This window comes from Ostrea edulis, chromosome 6, assembly GCF_947568905.1.
Source record: "Ostrea edulis chromosome 6, xbOstEdul1.1, whole genome shotgun sequence".
NCBI classification, from domain to species: Eukaryota; Metazoa; Mollusca; class Bivalvia; order Ostreida; family Ostreidae; genus Ostrea; species Ostrea edulis.
In genome coordinates, this window is record NC_079169.1 from 84,362,692 (window position 1) to 84,385,154 (window position 22,463).

The 22,463-nt window shown below is 35.2% G+C and overlaps 3 protein-coding genes across 6 annotated transcripts in view; 1 reads left to right on the plus strand and 2 right to left on the minus strand.

Annotated features, from left to right (window-relative positions):
- Positions 1-4,126: 4,126 nt before the first annotated feature.
- Positions 4,127-12,205, plus strand: LOC125647545 (uncharacterized). The gene is made up of 5 exons (XM_048874257.2): positions 4,127-4,575; positions 7,064-7,276; positions 9,612-9,689; positions 11,204-11,294; positions 11,834-12,205. Exons 1-5 carry the CDS (start codon positions 4,332-4,334, stop codon positions 12,060-12,062), a joined length of 855 nt encoding a protein of 284 aa, XP_048730214.1. The 5' UTR covers positions 4,127-4,331; the 3' UTR covers positions 12,063-12,205.
- Positions 12,206-16,617: 4,412 nt separating this feature from the next.
- Positions 16,618-19,163, minus strand: LOC125647546 (G patch domain-containing protein 11-like). Its single transcript, XM_048874258.2, has one exon. It carries the CDS (start codon positions 17,683-17,685, stop codon positions 16,834-16,836), a length of 852 nt encoding a protein of 283 aa, XP_048730215.1. The 5' UTR covers positions 17,686-19,163; the 3' UTR covers positions 16,618-16,833.
- Positions 19,164-22,236: 3,073 nt separating this feature from the next.
- Positions 22,237-22,463, minus strand: part of LOC125646082 (uncharacterized) — a 14,589-nt gene continuing 14,362 nt past the window's right edge. For all 4 annotated transcript variants that reach the window (XM_048872224.2, XM_048872222.2, XM_048872223.2 and 1 more), the window contains exon 7: positions 22,237-22,463. This exon is cut by the window's right edge. The gene's annotated coding sequence lies outside the window, so the exon portion shown is untranslated.

Sequence of the window (22,463 nt, forward strand, 5' to 3'; positions counted from 1 at the left end):
ATGGATATTTTTACAATAGCAATTGTCGTCGTTGGGAACTTAAACGACGATGTAATTTGATAACAGTAAAAAAAAACAAATTTTAAAAAAAATGAAATACACCATGGTCATGTTGGAAATGTCTGAGAATCTAATAAGCTACATTAATCAAACTAAAATATGATAAAGTGAAGTCGAGATTCGAAAATATAAAGGATTTTGAAAATAAAGATAAAAAGAGGGTCCAACATTGAACCAAAATTGAGGTCCAATCCGGCACGTTTATCGTGGAAACGACCATAGTCCAATCCTACATTAGCAAATGTTCAAGTCAAGATCTCTATTTAACCAAGGCAATTTAAGGGACAAATCGCATACACTGGTTCAAGTTTTCATCAACAGATATGTGCAGAGTCTATTTTACCGAAAGTATCTTTCTTAAAATGCATGAAAACATGATTAGAAACATTTTCGCCCGCTTCGAATTCTATCGAGGCAACATCGTCAACTTCGATCAATGAATTTAGAGTTGTACGTGTACATGAGTAAGAATTCCAACAACCAATCAACTTAATGATGCCTCCCTGGCCAGGCAGTGTTTTAAATTCATAAATTCGTCGTCTAATAAGTCGGTAAAATGAAGAGTTTTAAGAGCCTACCTTTGTTTGGAAATGCAGTCTGCCATCTTGTTTTGTCCAATCCTGCACACGATCATGACAGTGCATCGAGAGTCACCTGTATTACACCAACTGCCGAGGACATTAGTATTGATACAAACCCACCAACACTAGAAGAGATCATTAAAGCAATAAAATCATTGAAAAACAGAAAAGCAGCTGGAATCGATGCCATCTCTGCCGAGTTATTAAAATCTTATACTAATTTAGCAGCAAAAGTTTTACATCAACTCTTTAAAAACATCTGAGACGAAGAGACTATACCATCAGATTGGAATAAAGGCCTTATTATACTGCTTCCAAAGAAAGGAGACTTACTCTGCTGTGACAACTGGAGAGGAATCACTCTACTCTCTGTACCTAGCAAAGTATTCTACAAGATCCTTCTCAGCCGAATCGATACGGCCATTGATCGGAAGCTAAGGGAAGAACAGGTTGGTTTCAGAAAAGGCAGAGGTTGTATTGACCAAATATTTGCTCTTCGAAATATAATCGAACAATGCATTGAATGGAACACACCTTTATTCATAAACTTTATAGACTTTAAGAGAGCCTTCGATAGCGTCCACCGAGATACACTTTGGGAAATATTGACAGTATATGGTATACCAACGAAACTTATCACTCTCATAAAATGCTTCTATCAAATTTTGAATGCAACATCATATTAGAAAACAACATTTCTGATCCATTCGAAGTAAAATCTGGTGTCCGTCAAGGATGTATTCTATCACCCATACTATTCCTGATGGAAATAGATTGGATACAGAAAAACACAACATCTGTTAGAAATGGAATACAGTGGACAATGTTTAAACAATTAGAAGACCTTGATTTTGCTGATGACCTAGCAGAAATATCAACAACCCAGTGACAACTACAAGAAAAAACAAACACCTTAAATTCATATGCCCAAATGACCGGACTAAACATCAACATAGCAAAAACAAAAGTGATGGTGGTAAACCAGAAAATCACAAATCCAATTACCATCAATAACCATCCAATTGAAAATGTAGAAGATTTTACATATCTTGGCAGTGTAATCAGCAATGACAATGGAGCAAAAAAAGACATACAATCAAGACTATCGAAAGCCCTTACAGCCTCTCACAGACTTCAGCCAATCTGGAAGTCACAAAACTTCAGCATAAACACCAAGCTGAAGTTGTTTAACAACAACATGAAATCAGTCCTCCTTTACGGCTCGGAATGCTGGAGAATAATACAGAGCGACATACAGAGGATAGAGGCATTCCATAACAGCTGCTTCAGAAAAATTCATCGAATACACTGGCCTAACAAGATAACAAACAAGAACTTGTTCAATATTAGCAAATGTAGTAGTATCTCAACACAGATAAAACAGCGCCGCTTTAGATGACTAGGTCATGTTCTGAGAATGCCCGGTGAGAAGATTCCAAAAACTGCCTTGCACTGGACACCACCAGGGAAACGAAAGCCAGGAAGACCTCGAACCACCTGGAGGAGAACCATCCAAGCGGAACTTCAAGAGGAAGGGTACACCTGGGGGCAGGCTCAGCACTTGGCAAAGGACAGGGACAAATGGAGGAAGCTTGTTGGTGCCTTATGTCCCGCCAGGGATGAAGAGGATAAGTAAAGTAAACTCATGCTAAATGAATACTGAGGAATGTTGTTCAATTACGATGGCAAATTTTTCCAAACATAAAAACATGTTGCCGAACAAGGACGTAAAGCACTTTTTGCAATATCTAATACTTTGAGAAATCATTATTATAATGTTGATACGCAATGTTCAATTTTTGATACTTATGTACACAGTATTCTTTTATATGCATGTGAAATTTGGTTTTTTTTCCATAAAGCACCGGACATTGAAAAGGTGCATCTTTCTTTTTGTAAAAAAGTGTTAGGAGTAAACAAAAGAACCAACAATAGTATGGTATATTGTGAACTTGGCAGATTTCCACTTTACGTTAGAAGAATATTGAGAATTTTTAAATTCTGGTTAAAAATTAAAACCACGAATAACTGTATTTTGAAAGATTGTTATGAAAATATGATGCAAACAATGACAGCTGGATTGTTAATGTGAAACATGATCTGTCAAGCATTGGTTTAGAATATTTGTTTGAAAAGTGGTGTGTGAATCAGCAATTCAGAATATTGGATACATGTATTTACAAACAAAACCTAATGTCGTCTCTTTCAAGTTCACTAAAAAGTGTTCTTTATCAACATTTAATAGATAACTTTTGTTTACAATCATATCTCAAAAGACCAATCAACTTAAAAGGGGGAAAAAATTATCATTAAATTCAGAATGTCTTCGCATTCTTTGAATATTGAAAAGGGCAGGCATAACAATGTTTTAAGGACTGCGAGGCTTTGTAAATTATGTGATTATAATGATATAGAAGATGAGTTTCATTTTATCCTGAAATGTCAATTTCACAAAGATTTGAGAAAGAAATATATTAAGGGTTTTCATTACACAAAACCAAGTGTCTTTAAATTAGTTAAGCTACTTAGTGTAGACAATACTAAAGAACTCAATAACTTGGGAAAATTCTTAGTTCAAGCTGTGAAAATACGAAGTTTAGCATTGTAAATCAATAATGTAATTATAGTATTTTTCTAATAACATGTGCATCTCATAATGTGATTACATGTATATTATCTTATATATGTGATTCCTTCTCCTCCTCCCTTCTCCTGTCCACTCACCTGTTGTTCAATCATCTTATACAATTAGATATATTGTGTCTACACCTGTACATGTACTAGATGTATTCCGATGAGTTGTATAACTCGAGGACAATAAAGAATTGAACTGAGAAAACAACCCGCGTTACCGATCGCGTCCGAGTTAGAGATCGCGCGTTTACAGGGGTGTTACACCTTTAATGATTTAATAATTTTTCAGCGTCCGTATTCTGAGGGAATGATTTACCCTTTTATGATATAGAATATTATAAACAAGAGATCATAGTGTCTTGTCATGTTCAATGATTGATATATATATATATATATATATATATATATATATATATATATATATATATATAGGTAAAAAATAAAAATGAAACACGAAGACGTTTAGTAAAGCTTTAGCACTTTCATTTCAAATCTTCAGAAGCTTTACATTTTTACATGTAAAGCTTCTGAAGATTTGAAATGAAAGTGCTAAAGCTTTACTAAACGTCTTCGTGTTTCATTTTTATTTTTTACCTATACTTTCACCGATCATTGCGAAAAGTAACTATTATCTATCTATCTATCTATCTATCTATCTATATATATATATATAATTGCACTGTTATATGAAACAAAGTTGGTACGGTAACACTGTAAAAACAAATTCGTCAGTTTATTGTTCATGTCAAATTTGATATATCAACCTAACATTATTTCGATTTTTTTTTCTAATTTAAAAATAAAATTAACTCGTAATTTCGAAATCTTTTCTCGTAGTAACGGGATGATTTATTACGAGCAAATTTTATTTTTTCTGGATACTTATCGGATTTTCCACATGTATACATATTTCCCTGTGTGAAATATAGCACACATAAATCACTTCCTTGAGAGTTCGAAATGTTCCAAGAGGGTTTTCGAAAATAAAACTATTATAAAAAAAAAAAAGAACCTTGCATGGTCCAGTTTAGAAAGCAATAAAATTCCAATATAGAAATGTTGGATTTGGAGAAATATTTCGTGTGTAAATCATTATTGGTGATTTATGCTTATTTTTGTATCCTGGGATTATTTGCACATAACTGCTCAACAGTGAAGTTGAAGGGAAAGTGTACCTGGTCTGCGTGGACAGATTGCACGAGTTATGGGGATATACAGCATCGCGCCAGGGTCTGTGGCGCCTCCAACTCGGAAATAGAGGGGCGACATTGCAACATTTCAGACTGCAGAGAGTCCAGCGGTGAGGAGAGTTTATTTTATCTGATAATGAAAATTACAGGCTACAAAAATTATTTGGAGGGACTAAACAAAATAATGGAGGGGGGGGGCTGTCTAAACAAGAACAAGTCGAATTTCTGGTATAGAGGGAAGGAGTTTTGGATTTATTCTTGTAATGTAAAGTGGTGACTATTTCAATTATAAAATTCTGTTAAACTGCCATTACAGCAATGGTTCCATGATACGGTAGCAATATAAATGAGTTTCAATGATTGATTGTATATTGTTTAACGTTCCTCTCGAGATTTCTTCATTCATATGGAGACGTTACCATTGCCGGTGAGGGTCTGCATTCAGGCCTATGCTCGGAACTTACGCCTTTGAGCGGGGAAAGATCTTTATCGTGCCACACCTGCTGTGACATGGGGCCTCGGTTTTTGCAGTCTCATCCGAAGGATCACCCCATTTAGTCGCCTGTTACGCAAGCAAGGGGTACTGATGACCAATTCTAACCCGGGTCCCCACGGGGCGAGTTTCAATGAAATCATTGTAATTTTTGTATCATGTCATCCAAACATCCCGATATCATCAATGTGTCACGGTAACACATATCGTCGTCATCATCATTCCACGGATCATTGTAGACTACTACCAGTTTTATTGTCTCATTATAAAGTATCGCCCTAAAATAATATCACTGCCATAATGTATCGTCCTACGGATATCATCGCTAATGTATCACTTTAATTAATGTTACATGCATTGCAACTGTATCATTTTATTTATATGTGGTAACTTTCACATGGGCCTGAGATGCTCGCCCATGTTACCATTTTTATTATCATAATTAAAGAGTTTGGTTATAAAATATGTTTCGTTAAATTTTCTTTCCCTTTGATTTCTTTTCGTTTCGGTAGATTTCTTTTCGTTTCGGTAGATTTCGTTTCATTTCGCTTTTTACAGGTGTCCGTGATACAACATCGCCGCTAGCCAAGGGGTTACGATCCGCTCCGCTTCTCTACAAACCCTTGGCAGATTTAGTGCGATTTTCGTAGCCTCAACTTGAAGGTTTAATATTTAAAATGTTGCAAGCGAATATCCTATTCAGACCTAGTACCAAAAAAAAAAAACCCGTGAGTTTTTAAAATGAATTTCTGATGTATTGAATACATCAAAACTTTAATGATTATTTGATAGCAGAAGACAACACAAAACTAATTCGCAATACCAGTAGCATGTATTTCATCTATCGTATGTAGATATTTACTCAGTTTGTTAGATTTTCTCAAGTCATAGTAACAACCGATCGTTATGGAATGGTAGTGGTATCGTAAATAATAAGATTTTATACATCAATTTCTTTGATACTTTTTATCGTTATCACATGCAAATTTCGTTTTATGTACATGCAAAGATCGTATATAGCTTGGTCCCTTTTTACAGTAGCTGGAATTAGTAGTGGAAAATCCAAGGATGAACAGAGGATTTCGTGCAACTGAAGAACATCTCATAAATTTAATATCAGAAAATTCCAAACATATTTTCTTACTATCCTTGTGTCCAAACATACCTTCAAATATTCATTAAAGCCCCATACGGCCCGAAAACTCGTAGCTTCAAATGATTCCGTTAGTTGAAGTAGAGATGTTAGGTAACCAGTCAATTCGATATGGTGTGTAAAACGTTGCAATATTATACAAATCTTGATTTATATGCGTAAATCTTGATTTATATTCGATAATTTTGTTATCTATATTGGATTGATTGATTTATGTTTTCCGCCACACTCAACAATTTTTCAGTTATATGGTGGCGCCCAGTTTTTATTGGTGGAAGAGAGAACCCAGATAAAATGTACCTGGGAAGAGACACTTACTTTCCGAAAGTAAACTGGGAAACTTTCTCACTTAATGGCGCGAGCGGGATTCGAACCCGCGCCGACAAATTGAACAAGATTATCGAATATAAATCAAAACATTATCACCGTACCGAGCGTATAATGCGAAATCTTCAACGTATATCGGTAATTAACTTATAATCTTCACTATATGAACTTGATTAGCGTGTAATCATCATTCTACCTCGGTAATTAATTAACATATGTGATATAATCTTCATTGTATATCGGTAATTATGATATTCATTGTATCACCGTAGTAAACATGTCTTTTTATTGAGATAACACACACTGTAAACGTCGAATTGTTCACGTGGGACTTATTTACACTAAATTCGCGATTACCAGATTTTCATGTAAATTACTCCCACGCGTAATTTTCCCCATAGTTATTAAGCAATTTATTACTTTAATACTGACATCGCGTAAATAAACACTATACGCGGATAGTTTGCATAGGAAATACGCATGATTAACAAGACGCGGGAATATCCACGTTTACAGTAGTCGGAGGATTCAACATGTCAGATTATCATCAACTTTTATTGGTATGATAAAACGACACAGGGTTTATTTTTCTGAAACTCCAACTTTTCAATTTTTGAATTTGTAGGAGAATTATGTAGTCCAAGTACTGCGAGTACTCTCCAGAGTTCATCGGGAATAACACAAGAGGTTATCAACACTACCGAAGTCTCAGCCGGAAAAGTGGACGGGACTTCTTCATCTACTACACAATACACATCGTCTGCTCCAAATGCCACAAATGTACACGATTACACGGTGGAAAATTCCAATAGCACAAGCGTTACTGAAAACGCTGGAAGTAAGAATCTTTGTCATTAAAAATGTTTCTTTTATTGTTAAATCTTTTTAAATATAGGAGAAGCAACTACATGCATAAGCGGATACACAGGAGGGGCCAGGGGATCTCAACCCCCTACACACACGCGCGCGCGTGCGCAAGAACACACACACATACACAGTTGTATGTAGAAAAAGTATTGCACCACAAAAGTTATTAAGGATTAAACATTCTTTTTGAAGAATTTATCGATGTGTAAACTCCGGACATTTTACTCATAAACTGAACAAAAGTGCGAAGCACTTTTATGTTCAGTTTGTGAGTAAAATGTCCGGAGTTTACACATCGATAAATTCTTCAAAAAGAATGTTTAATTCTTAAAATTCCAATTCATTCACTTTGTTAACAATTGCAAAAATTTGAATAGTTTCCCCGCACTATGTTAATTGTTTTCAGGCGTGTATGAATACTTCGCGTTTTCGGATTTATTGATGTATAAACTCTTGTTCAGCTTTATTTTTGTCCAATCAAAACAATTGTAATAAATAACATTGGAATTATTCTTTTATAAAAAAAAAAAATTGAAAATAGAACAATAATTTTCAATTTAGTAACGTCATTCAATAACATTTTTATCTTTGTTTACAATATACCTGGATTCAATTGTTTATTGCCCATTATGTTGGCAAGGCTCAAATGCAAACCGATAACATACTATTGGATTGGGTGAAGAAGTCATCGTGTCATTCAGTCAAATTGGTCATCAAGTGGGTCATCACCATCCAACTATCTGTAGAATTGTCCGAAAGTTCGGTTAACAAATGACGTCAAAGATCGTGCAAGATCTGGAAAACCCCGTAAAACATCTCAGGGCCATAGTTGCATGAAGATGAGCTAAGCTTAACTGACAGTTAACGTCTACTTAATGCGTTGTTAATGTAAGAGATAATGGGAAGTTAATTGTCTGTTAAAGTCCAGGAGGACAATGCATTCGTAGGGTGGTTAGACGAAAGTTGTTTGTTTGTTTTTTTTTTACCAATAACTCAGTTTAAAAAAGGGAATGGTTGCCAGTACTTGCCACATCGTTTGCTTTCAATGTCATTAGGTTATCGTGCAAGAAGACCCATAAAGAGACCTTTGCTTACACACAACCACATAACAACAAGTACGCAATGGTGTCAAGCTCGCCAACGTTGGAACCTAGCTTCCTGGAGTGAAGTCTATTGGTCAGAAGAGAGTCGCTTTTTGCTACATGAAAGGTGAAGATAACGAACAGTGATCAATCTCATAACTCCTATAAACAATACAAAATAGATAGCTGGGCAAACACGGACCCCTGGACACACCAGAGGTGGGATCAGGTGCCTAGGAGGAGTAAGCATTCCCTGTCGACCGGTCACACCATATCACAGATGGACGAATGCGTGTATGGCGGCAACCTACAACTGCACATGCTGAACGAAATATTGTAGAGACGATTCCGTTTGGTGGTGGATCAGTAATGGTGTGGGGTTGTGTTTCCTACAACTATAAGTTGAATCTAATCACAGTTAGGGGCAACCTTAATGCACAAAATTAGCTACCAAAGAGACATTCTTGCTGCACGTGTTGTGTCTTATTTTGACAGTCACCCTCTTTGACCAGATCAGTGTTCATGGATGACAATGCCAGACTATATCGTGCTAATGCTGTGCAGGATTTTTTTTGCGAAGAGAGTCAATTGTGACACTACCATAGTCTGCTTTGAACCCTTCTGAGCACATTTGGGACATCGCTAGTAGTAGTATTCGCCGAGTCAAAGGACACCGCCAATTCAAGGACACCGGTTCTGCATCCGGAGCGACAACACTACCACAATATGAAATTCAACGTTTGATCAGAGGCTTAAGAAGACGCCTAGAGTCCCTCATTTATACACTAGATACTAAAGAAAAAGTTTAGTTTGAAGTTTACAAAATGTAAACCTTATCTAACTTTGTTTCGTTCATAGATAGAGGCAGTTATTTATTGTAAATTTTCCTCAAAATATCACGTCTTCTTATCTAAGAATGGCAATGAATGTGCATTTATTGGTGGTGTTTTTACGTTTTTAGAGATCAAGTGATACTATTAAAAATAACGTCAAACAAGAAAACTGTTATTCATCGAATACTGTAAAATCAATCATTATATATATATATATATATATATATATATATATATATATATACATGTATATATTTAGGCTTGTTTGAACCAATCATATAAAAGGAAGTAAATTGGGCTCTAATTTTTCATGCAATTTAGAGTGTTTCAAAGATGTTTAAACTTATTTGACCAATCAATTTCCAATTGCAAGTAGAAATTCATATTTCAGGTTCCTTGTCAACAGGTGTTTCAATATACTCTACTTCCAAATCACTTAAAGAAACTGGACGGGAAGAGAAAAATAATGGTAATTTGTGTAGTCTTTCCACAATATTTACAGAAATAAACATAGCCAAACTTTCCTCGCTTTATTTATAACAGTGTCAATGGTGGATCCAGAAATTTCAGAACGGGGGTGGGTGGGGCAGTAAACAGCTGGGGCTCTGGAGGCTGTCTTTAACCCAAGCCCCCAATGTGTCCAAAAGGCACGGATGTGTCCAGAATCCCCGGATGTATCCAGAAGCCCCGGATGGGAGACCTGGGTGTAACCACTTTACTCGGTATATTTACAAGACTCAAAAAGTAATAAAATGTATTCTTATTATGCCGGATACCGGTAGAAGGCCAATTTCTAAAGCTGACAAGAAGCGAAAAAAGATTACATAAATCGAAATTGGGATGATATACACATTGAATCCACACATATCTGAGAAATTATCGCCGGAAAAAAATTAGAAGGGTTGGCCTGGGGGTTGGGGGTTAGTAGTATCCATATTTCAGGTGCCTGTGGTTATACAGGGTAAAGCCCCCTGATGCTACGTAATACTGACAATAAGACGTATATATCTTGAGTTTTGGCCCATATTTAAAGATTTATATATATATTCGCATTTAAAACTTTGATCCCCATTTGTGGCCCGAACCTACCCTCGGTCTATGATTTTACAAACTTGAATCTGCACTATGTCAGAAAACTTTCATGTAAATCTCCACTTTTCTGGCCCAGTGGTTCTCGAGAAGATTTTTAAAGATTTTCCCCTATATATTCGCATGTAAAACTTTGATTCCCTAATTTGGGAGGGGGGCCCCCTGATTTTAGCAAACTTGAATCTGCCCTATTTCAGGAAGCAGCCATGTAACTCTCCAGTTTTCTGGCCCAGAGGTTCTCGAAAGGATTTTCCCCATACTATATATTCGCATGTAAAACCTTAATTCCCTATTGTGGCCCATCCTACCGCCGGGGACCATGATTTTACCAAACATGAATCTGCACTATGTCAGGAATCTGCCATGTAAATTTCAACCTTTCTGGCATAGTGGTTCTTGAGAAGATTTTCAATGACCCCACCCTATTTTTGCATTTTTGTGATTATCTCCCCTTTGAAGGGAATGGCACCCTCATTTGAACAAACTTGTATCCCCTTCACCCAAAGATGATTTGTGCTAAGTTTGGTTAAAATTGATGAACTTGTGAAAAATGACACGTACACCAGCAACAACGACGACGAACAACGGGAAGCTTTGATCAGAAAAAAATTAGTTGAGCCGAATCTGAAGGCTCAAGTGAGCTTAAAAGGGGATAATATTTGTGAGGAAGTGCGCCTGACGCGCCTGCGCTGGATCCACCACTGCTATTACACATAAATATAGAACATTCCATTTGTCACAATATTTGAAGTATATAAGTGACCGACTCGCTAACTCTAATACGACACTTGGCCTGCGAAGATGGTACTACACGTCTGATTAAAATCAAACCTTGCTTTTTTTTTCCCCGTTAGTCCCATTAACTGCTGAATTATAAAATGCATTGTGCGACAGATTTCAGATACATCTGTGAAGTAAGCCTAGCCGTCGTCACGCTCCTCCTGATCCTCGTGTCTGCTGGCTATTTGTACGAAAGGAAAAAGAGGTAATGCTATCGACTGTATAAAAACTAAATGTGTATCGCTCTGGGATTAAAATTCTGCAAAAGCACCGAATATAGACGGTTTATGTGCTGTGTGGTTTGGGTACAAGCTGATCACCAAAATTTAGAACATGAGCAGGCTCTGTACGCCCCTTTTATTAGTCCGCTACCGACGAAGTCAAAGGGGACTTTAGGTTGCGCTCTGTCCGTCCGTCTGTCTGTTTTTCCGTCAGTCCTGCAAATCAGTATTCCGGACTTTTTTACGTGCTTGCAGATATTCATTTGATATTTGGTACATTGCTTTGCCATAACAAGTTACAGATCAAGTTTGAATTTCGAAATGACCCAGTTTCAGGCATTTTGTGGGTTAAGGTTTTTTACTTACAAAGTTTTCTCCTCAAATTAACCTTTTTATGCAGTGAATGCAATTTGAGTTAATACTATTTTCAGTCTCTTTAATGAAGTTGTCCCTAATTTGTAAAAATAAGCCTTTTGAATCAGGTACAATGTACAAATCTGCATTACGATCTTCTGAATTTCAGACTTCAATACCAGAGCGAATGTTCCTATACCTTTTCCTTACCAACCAACACTGAACTAAACTATACGAGAGAAGCCAATAGACGTTACAACACAGTGGCGGATATTACAAGTCTTGTTGATTCAAGGGCAGAGAGACTCTCGTCCTGTGTATATCACGATATCACCGACTTAACATCCCTAGCCAACATGGTTTCATCACGTTCAACATATCAACAAATTCCATTCTGAGATGTCAGCACTGAAAATGAGTCATTTACATGAAAATATACCGACACGCAAAAGAAACGCAGCAGGCATCGATAATGCTTGTGTTATTTCATTCAAATATATCGTTTGATTTTTACAACTAATAAAGTTACATACAATATCAATTCTACTGGATAACGCAATGAATTTATTAATAAACAAGATGACCGTAGGCTACAACACTCACCTGAGTCACTTTGTTCCTGGTGTTCTTCTGAAGTTTTTTAAAACTTAAAAAACTTTTTTTTCCCTCTTTCAACACAAATGTTGACCCCCACACTAGTCCTATAGGTCATGTTTTAACTGACCTAGAATCCACACAACATAGAGATGACGATTCCATGCTACGCGACATGATGCCAGTAGTATGTGTCCTTGTTGTCTCATTTTCAGTGCTTTGTACAGTACTAAACGGGCTGCGCAAGTAGTGCTGCAAACTCATAAAAAGATCCCGAAGAGACTGCAACTTTCAGTTCAAGAACGATTGGCAGTTGTACCATTCAGTGTAAGGCGTTTGTAGAGACGAGATATTGCGTTTTGTTGGACATTCAGAGCTCTTGCAGCAGATTTGTGGTTGTTTATAGTCATCTATAACTGCAATACCCTGTTCTTTTCATCATTGAGAAGCTTAGGCATCCTTTACATAACGATGGTTATTGTTCATAGATAAAACGTCGTCGATGTATCTAAATGTCAAGTTGAAAGGCCACAGCAAGATATATTTTCTTCTCATGTAAAAGCTTTTGAATAAACTCTGCTTCATACGAATATAAAAATAGGTCAGCCAACAAAGGAGTACAATTCGTGCCCATGGGAATTCCAACAGACTGTTGAAAGACCTGGTTATCAAAGACTACGAAGAAATTGTCAATGAGGAACCAGCCAATTTTTTTAATTTCAACTTCAGAGTACTTATGCGTGGAATCAGAGTGGTGTTTAACTAAGAAATGTTTTGGATGACTGATCACTAGATACGAATATTTCCTTTTTCCATTTTTGTTGAAGAAGCAACTGTCTATGATGTCAAAAAGTCTAGTCTTAAATACATCGTGAGGATTAGCCGTGTAAAGTGTTGGAAAGTCATACGTTTTGATATTGTTGATTTGAGAACAGTTTTGTGATTTCAAAATAAAAGCACTTTAGATTTTTTTAGAATCCACATTTGATTTACACCACTTCTGGCATATGTTGTGGCACAGTACGCTTGAATTTTCTCCTTACAGCTGTTGATATTTTCGTGAGGAACAAATGTTAGGGCTTGGTAGAACCTTTACTAGGTTTTGTGAAGTTTAGGAATCCAGTATAGGGACGGTAACTCTTACTCACCCATCCCATTGACTAGGATATTAAATGTGTCTAAACCTAAAGCAAGATTTTGAAAAATTTCATATTTTGAAAGAGCAGTTGAAGTATAAGTACGCTTACCAACTGTGGAATTAATACCAAGTTAGTTTAAAATACCGTTGTAATAGTAAGCTTAATACAAACAAATACAATGCTGTTACAAGCTTTGTCAGCTGGAATAAAAACATATTCCTCGTGTAACCTATCTAGTTCTTTGATTAGTTCTGGTTTACTAAACACAGAAGGATAGATAGTACGTACTTTTGTTTTGAAGTGTCTAATGCTGCAGGAGATGAATCTCTTTCTGATGTACAAAATTTAAGAATTTTTCAAGGCTATTCGATCTTTTTCTACTTGAATGTGGTCGTTTTTCTGACTATGTCTTAATGATACTACTTGTACACTGTAAACACAAATAATACCATTTATGTATTGTTTCGTTCTCTCCGTGGAAGATTGCTCATAATGTACGGTAATTTTACAAATTTTAGCTTTTTAACTTGAACCCAATTAGTTTCATGTGTTTGTCAATAAGATACGTTTGATTCATTTCAATCGAGCGTGCAAATCTTTGCGTTGGGCTTCTCGTAGAAGTAATTGAATCAGGTTTTACTTTTATTCTCAGTGACCAATCACTCTGAAAGAATAACATAGCGTGGTCATCTAAACTCATTTTCATTGAAAAAATACGACCGATTAGTGAATAAAATTTGCATGCTCGATCAAGCGAAGTGACACGCTGTTATTGGAACGGTAGTAAATATTATCAGCAAGACAAAAATTCTATTACTTCATTATACTGGGTATATATTTGAACAATAATACTCACAAAGTTTATTAGTCCCCTACCGACGAAGCCAAACGCGACTTTGTGTTTCCTCTCTGTCTGTCTGTGCATCCATGATCAATCCTTGTTTTGATTTCAGAAGCTGATATTTGGTATGTGATTTGCTAATTTGTGTTTATAGATCCGAATCAAGTTTCTTTACGGTTGAAATTGTACAAGACTTATGAAACTTTGTGTCGAATGTAGTTCTCTGAACGTTTATCCACTATGCTTATACTTCTGAAACTGAAGTTTTATTTGTGGTTATATTAGAAACAATCATATTGCAATCAATAACCTATCAATTTTTAAGAAAAAATGTAAGGAATTGTTATGCCATCATTATTTGAAAGAATGGGAATATGTCAGAAGTTTACAATATGGAAAACTTAAAACTTATGTTAAATTTAAAACTAATATTGTTTTTGAAAACTACTTAACACTCTTACCACCTGCACAACGTGAAGCACTTGCAAGATTACGTACATCAGCGCACAATTTACCAGTAGAACGAGGTCGTTATTCACGAATCCCTAGACATTTAAGATTTTGTACAAAGTGTTCTTCTTGTAAAATTGGTGATGAAACTCATCTAATTTTTGAATGTTCAACTTATAACTCACTCAGGCAGAACATGTATAAAATAATTAAACAACAATGTGAACATTTTTCCAGTCTTAACAACATGAATAGATTAATATGGTTACTCAATTGTGAAAATACTGATGTACTTGCAGCAAATGAAGCATGTGAAAGTTCAAATCGATATGTTTATACATAATTATGCACTCATTGTAAACATGACATGTTGACTTAGTACCAATGCACCGTCCCGTGGTATCTTTTGCATTACAGTCAATCATATGTACTTGTACTACGTGCCTTTTACTATTATTATGTGTCATTGCATATACTTGTATTGTTATTATTTTCTTCCTGTGTGCATTTCTGACTGTTTTGCATTAGGATACACGGTGGTACTTACATATATTACATCAAGTAATGTCTCATATTGTGTACATTGTCTAAGCTCATACTACTAGTATTACTGTACATTATGTGTGAACCATATGAAACCATATTTGCACATATGCACTCATTATAAACATGACATGCTGACCTAGTACCAATGCACCGTCCCGTGGTATCTTTTGCATTACAGTGGAGTATTAATCATATGTACTTATACTACCTTTACTATGATTACATGTAGTGTAGCTATGTACATGTATATATTATTTTATTTTATTTTTTCTGTGTGTATTTCTGACTGTTTTGCATTAGGATACACGGTGGTACTTACATGTAATACAAATAAGTATTATCATGTTCAAAATGTCTCATATTCTATAATGAGTAGATATAATCAAGATGTGCTTTTTTTCACGAGTGATTTATTCTAACAAAAATCGTAACAATAAGTTTCATGGACGCATCGTTGACTAAACTTCTCTATGTTTTCCGGACTTTTTTCACCATGCGTAGGAAGCTGAAATAATTGTGATTTGCTAATGTATGATTACAGATTAAAACTTAATTTTCGTCATGTAGTTGACCAATTTTTACAAGATTTACGAAACTTTGTGTCGAGAGTAATAACTGATTACGAGAGAAATGATACACATTTCACTTTCACGCTTGGCTAATACAACAATAAAGCCGAACTGTTGACGTTCGGGGAATAACCCTTTCCAGACTTTTCTCCACTATGCTTTTAACTTAAATTGATGCGTAGGTATGAGTACATGGATCAAAGAGTACTTTTTCGCGGTTGACTTATTCTAACAAATATTGTAACACTAAGTTTCATAGTTTACTGAAACTTCTTTAATTTTCATACCCAGTCTAGTTCTCTACACATTTTTAAAAATTGTGCGAGTTCCATATTTACATATATAAATATCGTTTATTTATGTGAGAATAAATATTCTAACATTACAGTCCTGGTGGATATTCTATAACAAATGAACTATTGGTTTGTGATATTTTTTAAAATGATACATCAGATCATTAGTTTATTTGTTTTGTAACGTCCCTTCCAAACTTTTTCACTTTTATTGAGACGTCACCAGTTGTAGGTGAAATACCACAAATTTTGACATATACTTAGTGCTCAGGGCTGTAGCGGTGAGAGTTCTTTATCGTGCCAACGCCTGACGTGGCACAGGACCTCCGTTTTTAAGGTCATATCCGAAAGACCCGTAAGTTCCACTTCTAAATGTTGAGCATTTGGCGAAGATGTAATAACTACCTACGGTAATTTTATGACTTACGTATGATGCGGGCATGGCACAAGCGAGACCTGAGTTCACTACCTCCTCGTTACAAAGTGAAACTCTAACCACTAAGTTACCACAACCGGTCAAATTATAAGCAAATAAATATGTATTATATTTTGCAATTGTGCTATACTTAGTGTGAAATGATAAAATTGTACAATGATTTCGTAAGAAATTACAAATCTGAAATTATAATTTGCATGAAAATGTATATCAATGTCTAAGTTTCTTTACTTACAAAGTTAATATAGTGTATACAGTACACAAATTTATTACACTTAAAATAATGCATCACACAACAATATTAGTCATCATGAAGTTCTGCTGTATTACCGGGACAATTGGTTTTTATGTCTTCACTATCTTCAAACGCGGTCCCACACCAAACACAATACAAATGTTTCTTTCTTAAATAATCTGTCAAAATCTCTAACTGTTCTATGCTACTCAACTCCAAGTCTTCATCAGGTTCTTCATTTGTAGCAGACTCTTCATCACTTTCTTCATCACTTTTATCTTTGTTTTTGTAAGAATCAGGCCAGAAGAAAAGCCTGTCAGGGTCTGTTAAACCAATTCTGGCATCTAAATCGGCACATACCTTCTGACTTTTATACAAATCACTGTTGACTCTTTGTTCAGAAAACTTGTTTCTCATTCGACCAACAAAGTGTCGTTTTTCTTCTGACATAATCTTTTGTCTTTTTTCATGCGATATTGCAGACTTCACCCGCATGTCCTCCAGTTTTCTTTTTACTTCTATTTCCCTACCCAGTCCGCCTCTTCCTGTCTTTAATTCAATTGGAACTGGCTCACAGCGCCCCTCGCCTTTCTTCCCAAGTGCCATACCTGGTTTGTATCCCATTTTAGACAGCAAGGCAAACCCCTTGTTTTCGCTGGAAATTGCAACATTTAATCCCTCCACTCGTTTCTCGGCCTCCAGGACTTTCTTCGGTTTCACTCGATTTTTCTCGTCTTTCTCCTTTTTCTTCTTTTCCTGCTGATGGAATCTTGTAGTCTTAGATGAAAATGTAAGTCCTGGTCTCTTGTCTTCCAAGCTTTGAAGGAAACTCTCAGACATGTAGTCTTCTTCGTCTGACATATTCTGAAGATATCGATGAGCTCGAAACAGAGAAAAAAGAATTATAGGAAATGACATGTGCACACTAATTTGAAAATAAATTGAACGCGCTTTAAATTTCCGGTATACACTTTTTGGAGAAGCTGCTCAATCTCTACCCAGAGTTATCGTTCCTTATCGTTCTCTGGGTAGAGAATCGGAGCTGCTGCTTGATACAGGAAAAAAAAAAAAGGATGCAAGGGTTGATATATGATATCTATTTTTGGCTTTAGTGTAGTTGCAATAAATACAAACATCAAATTTTTATTTAAAAAAAAAAAATAGAAGAAAAAGAAAGAAAAAAGATCTAAGTTCGTTTGGTATCTATATTTGGCCCCGTCAATTTTTCAAAAATGAATCAATCCCTTACATTGCAAAATTATGACGGAGATACAAGATACAATTGTCTCAAAACTGAACAGAAACTTTGTGAAAATGGGTCACATTCCTACTATAATTACGTAATCAAAATACGTACGGAACACATAAATTTCCAGAAATATCCATAAATTTTGACTACTCTTGAACATATTCAAATAGGTCTGCATAATAGCACCACTTTAAAATTTTCACACATGAAACATATTTATGTGGAAGCATTTCACATGCAAAAAATAACGATGGTGATATTGTGTGGACCATATAGTTTTTTCTTATTTTAAGGATCATATTCACGCAAGTACACGCCATACATATATGATTTGTTAGTGTTACATAAGATTACATTACATTTGGTTTATGACAGAAAATACTCGCCGAGTACAACACAAAATGATAAATTCATAGCATCAATTTTACAGGACAATGTACGTATTATACCGGTATATAAATTAATTATTAATAAATGTGGTAGTGTGAGTGATATGGCATTCCTACTAGCTCTGGCTAGTGGGTTAACCCTTTAGCTCGATTGGTAGAGTGCTGGACTTTAGTGTCAGAGACCCGGGTTCAAATCCCATCAGAGGCATAAAATTGTCTCTGTTACATGTCTTTCCTTGCATTATGTATATTAGTCATGTCATCTTACTTCCACCTGGGTTAGGAATTAAATTGATAATTATTGTAATCAATAGAAAATGCAGTAGAGATCTATTTGAAACATTTTGCCAAATACTCTACTATTTCACATTTAAACTATGTTTAGGCTTACAAACAAATGCGCCTTTCTGTAGGCAGAGCACGAGGCTTTATTCATATTTCGGAAATGGGACATAATTTCTATAAAAAAAAATTAAAAAAAACATTAAAAAAAATCCAAAATTTAAAAAACAACAACAACAAAACCGGATGCATGGGTTGATATATTTTTTGGTTTAGTGTGGTTGTAATTAATACAAATATCAAAATCCTAAAATGAAAATTTTAAAAATAAGAGACTTGTAATTTTTTTTCCTGATTAATGCACAAAAAGTTGAATATGTTACCCCTTCCTATAAAACTCTTATATAAATTTCCCACAGCTTCGTACTTTATTGAGAAACCATGGGAATAAAAATACATTCCATACGGTAAATTGTATGGAGCGCCAAATTAACATAAACTCAAATAATTGAAGATATCTTCAATTGAATTAAAGAGATCATCAAATTATTTATACCGAGCTCTAAATTAATTATTGTGAGCAATATTCCTACGAAATTGATGAGAGCAATAATTGAATTAATGCGCGCATCAAATCTATTATTGCTCTCATTAATTCAATTAATGCTCTCATCAATTGAATTGAAGAGAGCAATAATTGAATTAAGGCGTGCATTAAATGAATTATTGCTCTCATTAATTCAATTGATGCGCGCATTAATTCAATTAATGAAAGCAATAGTTGAATTGAAGCGCGCATTTATTCATTTGATGAGAGCAATAATTGATTTAATGCGCGCATTAATTCAATTAAAGAGAGCAATAATTGAATTGATGATATCTTCAAATAATTGAAGACATCTTCAATTATTTGAGTTTATGTTAATTTGGCACTCCATAAAATTGTATTCATTTTACTTACAGAAATATAATGGTAGTGTTCATTTTCATCATTCTTGAGCACGTGTTGTTAATGGCCCGTTGAAACATGAAGTACGATTTCACCATCGAAAGAGTGACACAATGTACATGGATTTTCTCTGTTTTTGTCCCTCAGGTGACAAAAAATGCAAAACAGAGGAACGCAGTTTTCTGATTAAAATATTATCTATTACCACTTTTTAATCATCCCGATCAAGAACGTAGTAGCGTTGTTTTTCAGAATGGGGAGGGTTCAGCCGGAGAAGATGACTTCACAATTACATTGACAATTGACAAGTAAAATCACCCACCCACCCTATTTTGCTCCCTCTATCACTACATGATTGCCCACCCTCGCTATTTATTTCCCATTATTTTTACATGCAAAGTTAGTTACATCGACATGCACATTAAGATATATTGGGTGTCATTGGGTAATGTAGACACATTTTACCTAAAGAAAACGTGAATGTGATAGATGTAAATAAAGTTAGATCCATTTCCTTTGAAAATTTCGTAAACAATAACATACCGCAATCTTTGTTTAAAAAACAAATAATAAACTCTCTAAAATGAGCGTCGTTGATAAATGTATTTATAACTTTAATTTTTTGTGAGACCATTTAAACACATTAGACAGTTCATTTTGGTCATTAAAAGAAAAGGAAAAAAAACAAAATTAGGGGAAAATCGTGAGTAAGCTTAATTGGGCTAATGAATAATATGAACCCATATACATATAAAAGAACGCTCCCCATCATCGTCGGAAACCCACGGTCGGTCGCTCTTTCGTTTACCGACGATGGCTCCCCATGGGAAGTACATGTAAAAGATAATTTCGCAAGATTATTTATCAATTGTTTCAATTCTTCTCCCCCACATACCCCGGTCGCATGCGAGGTAAATTCATCAAAATGTACTATTCTATAGCCAACTAAAATTTTATTTCAACTTCAACATGTATGATACAAATAATATATCACATATATATTTTCAATTTCTATAATGCTTTAAATTAGTCGTTCAATATCATCGACATTTGTCTTTCTTTCAATAAATCTATATACAGTATACATGTAAAAGCTGAGACGAAAGAGAAAACAAACCTAGTGAGGACTAGACAACATGAAATTCGAAGTGTGCGATTCATTAATCATCTGATTCACAATCGTCCTATTTGATTTCCATTATTTTTTCTCTCTTCTTCATCAATAGTTATATAATAATGATTTACAGCAAACATATTGATATGTTAATATACTCTCCAAACTGTTGCAATAGTTATGAGAAATAAAACTAGTCGTTCTGAGGTTAGGTAAGGAACAAGTTTCTACATCTTCTTTCAGTGCAATGTCACTTATTTATACAGTAAAACACACTTCTAGTGAAGTGCTGGAGATAACCAATTTTGATTCAGTATTAAATTACCGCAATTCATTTTATTATGCTTCAGAATAATAGTCAATTTCATTGGTGGAGGGCTGGTCACGTGGAGGGAGACAATTCGTGATGTCTCCCTCACGCACAGGGTGACCACATAATTGTATAATATCCAATGATTTCATAATATAATAAAATTTATATAGTGCCTTCGATAAAAACAAATTACTCTAATGAGCAAACTATTCTTACGGTACTAATTTAAAACTAAAAGGAATGAACTTTGCTATAAGCATGAATTCATTATAAACATCTTTACTGTATACCCATTTTACTGTATTTTTTTCAATAAAGCATTTTTATCTGGTGTCTGTTAGCCTTCATTCCCCTATATATAATTTCATAACAGTTTTCTCCAATACCAACAGCCAGGTGGACAAACAACAGGCCCATGGGCCACATCACTTGAGTCACTTCGGTCTAGATTTTCGCTATATATTCGCATGTAAAACTTTGATCTATATTATGGCCTCAACCTACTTCCAGGGGGCATGATTTTTACATACTTGAATCTGCACTATTTCAGGAAGCTTTCATGTAACTGTAAACTTTTCTGGCCCAGTGGTTCTTGAGATTTTCCCCATTATATTTGTATGTAAAACTTTGATCCCCTATAGTGGCCCCACCCTACCCCAAGGGGGCTATGATCTGAACAAACTTGAATCTACTTTATACCAGGAAGATTTCAGGTAAATCTTCACTCTAATGACCCAGTGCATGGTTCTTGAGAAGAATTAAAGATTTTCCCTACATATTCGCATGTAAACATTTGATCCCCTATTGTGGCCCCACCATACCCCTAGGGATCATGATTTTAATAAACTTGACCCTCCACTATGTCAAGAAGCTTTCATGTAAATTTCAGCTTTTCTGGCTTGGTGCTTCTTGAGAAGATTTTTAAATGACTCCACCCTATTTGTGCGACTATCTACCCTTTGATGGGAGCATGGACCTTCATTTGAACAAACTTGAATCCCCTTCACCCAAGGATGACTTGTACCAGGTTTGGTTGAAATTGGTCCAGTGGTTCTGGAGAAGAAGTTGAAAGTATGAAAAGTTTACAGATGGACAGATGGACAATGGGTGATCAGAAAAGCTCACTAGAACTTTCAGCTCAGGTGAGCTAAAAAAAAGAAAAGAAGAAAGATACAAATTGTAATAAAATTTATAACTTAGGAAATGGTTTAATTAAACAGTACACCAGTGACACAGCTGTACAATCAGATCTCATTTGTATATAGTTATCTAAAAATAATATGAGTTTCACAGGTTGATTACGAATAATGATTCAAACACAACTTAGAAACACTGAGTGAAATAGTGTAGTCGTCATAATTTTTGTATACACTGTACCAATACAGAGTGTTTATTCTTTA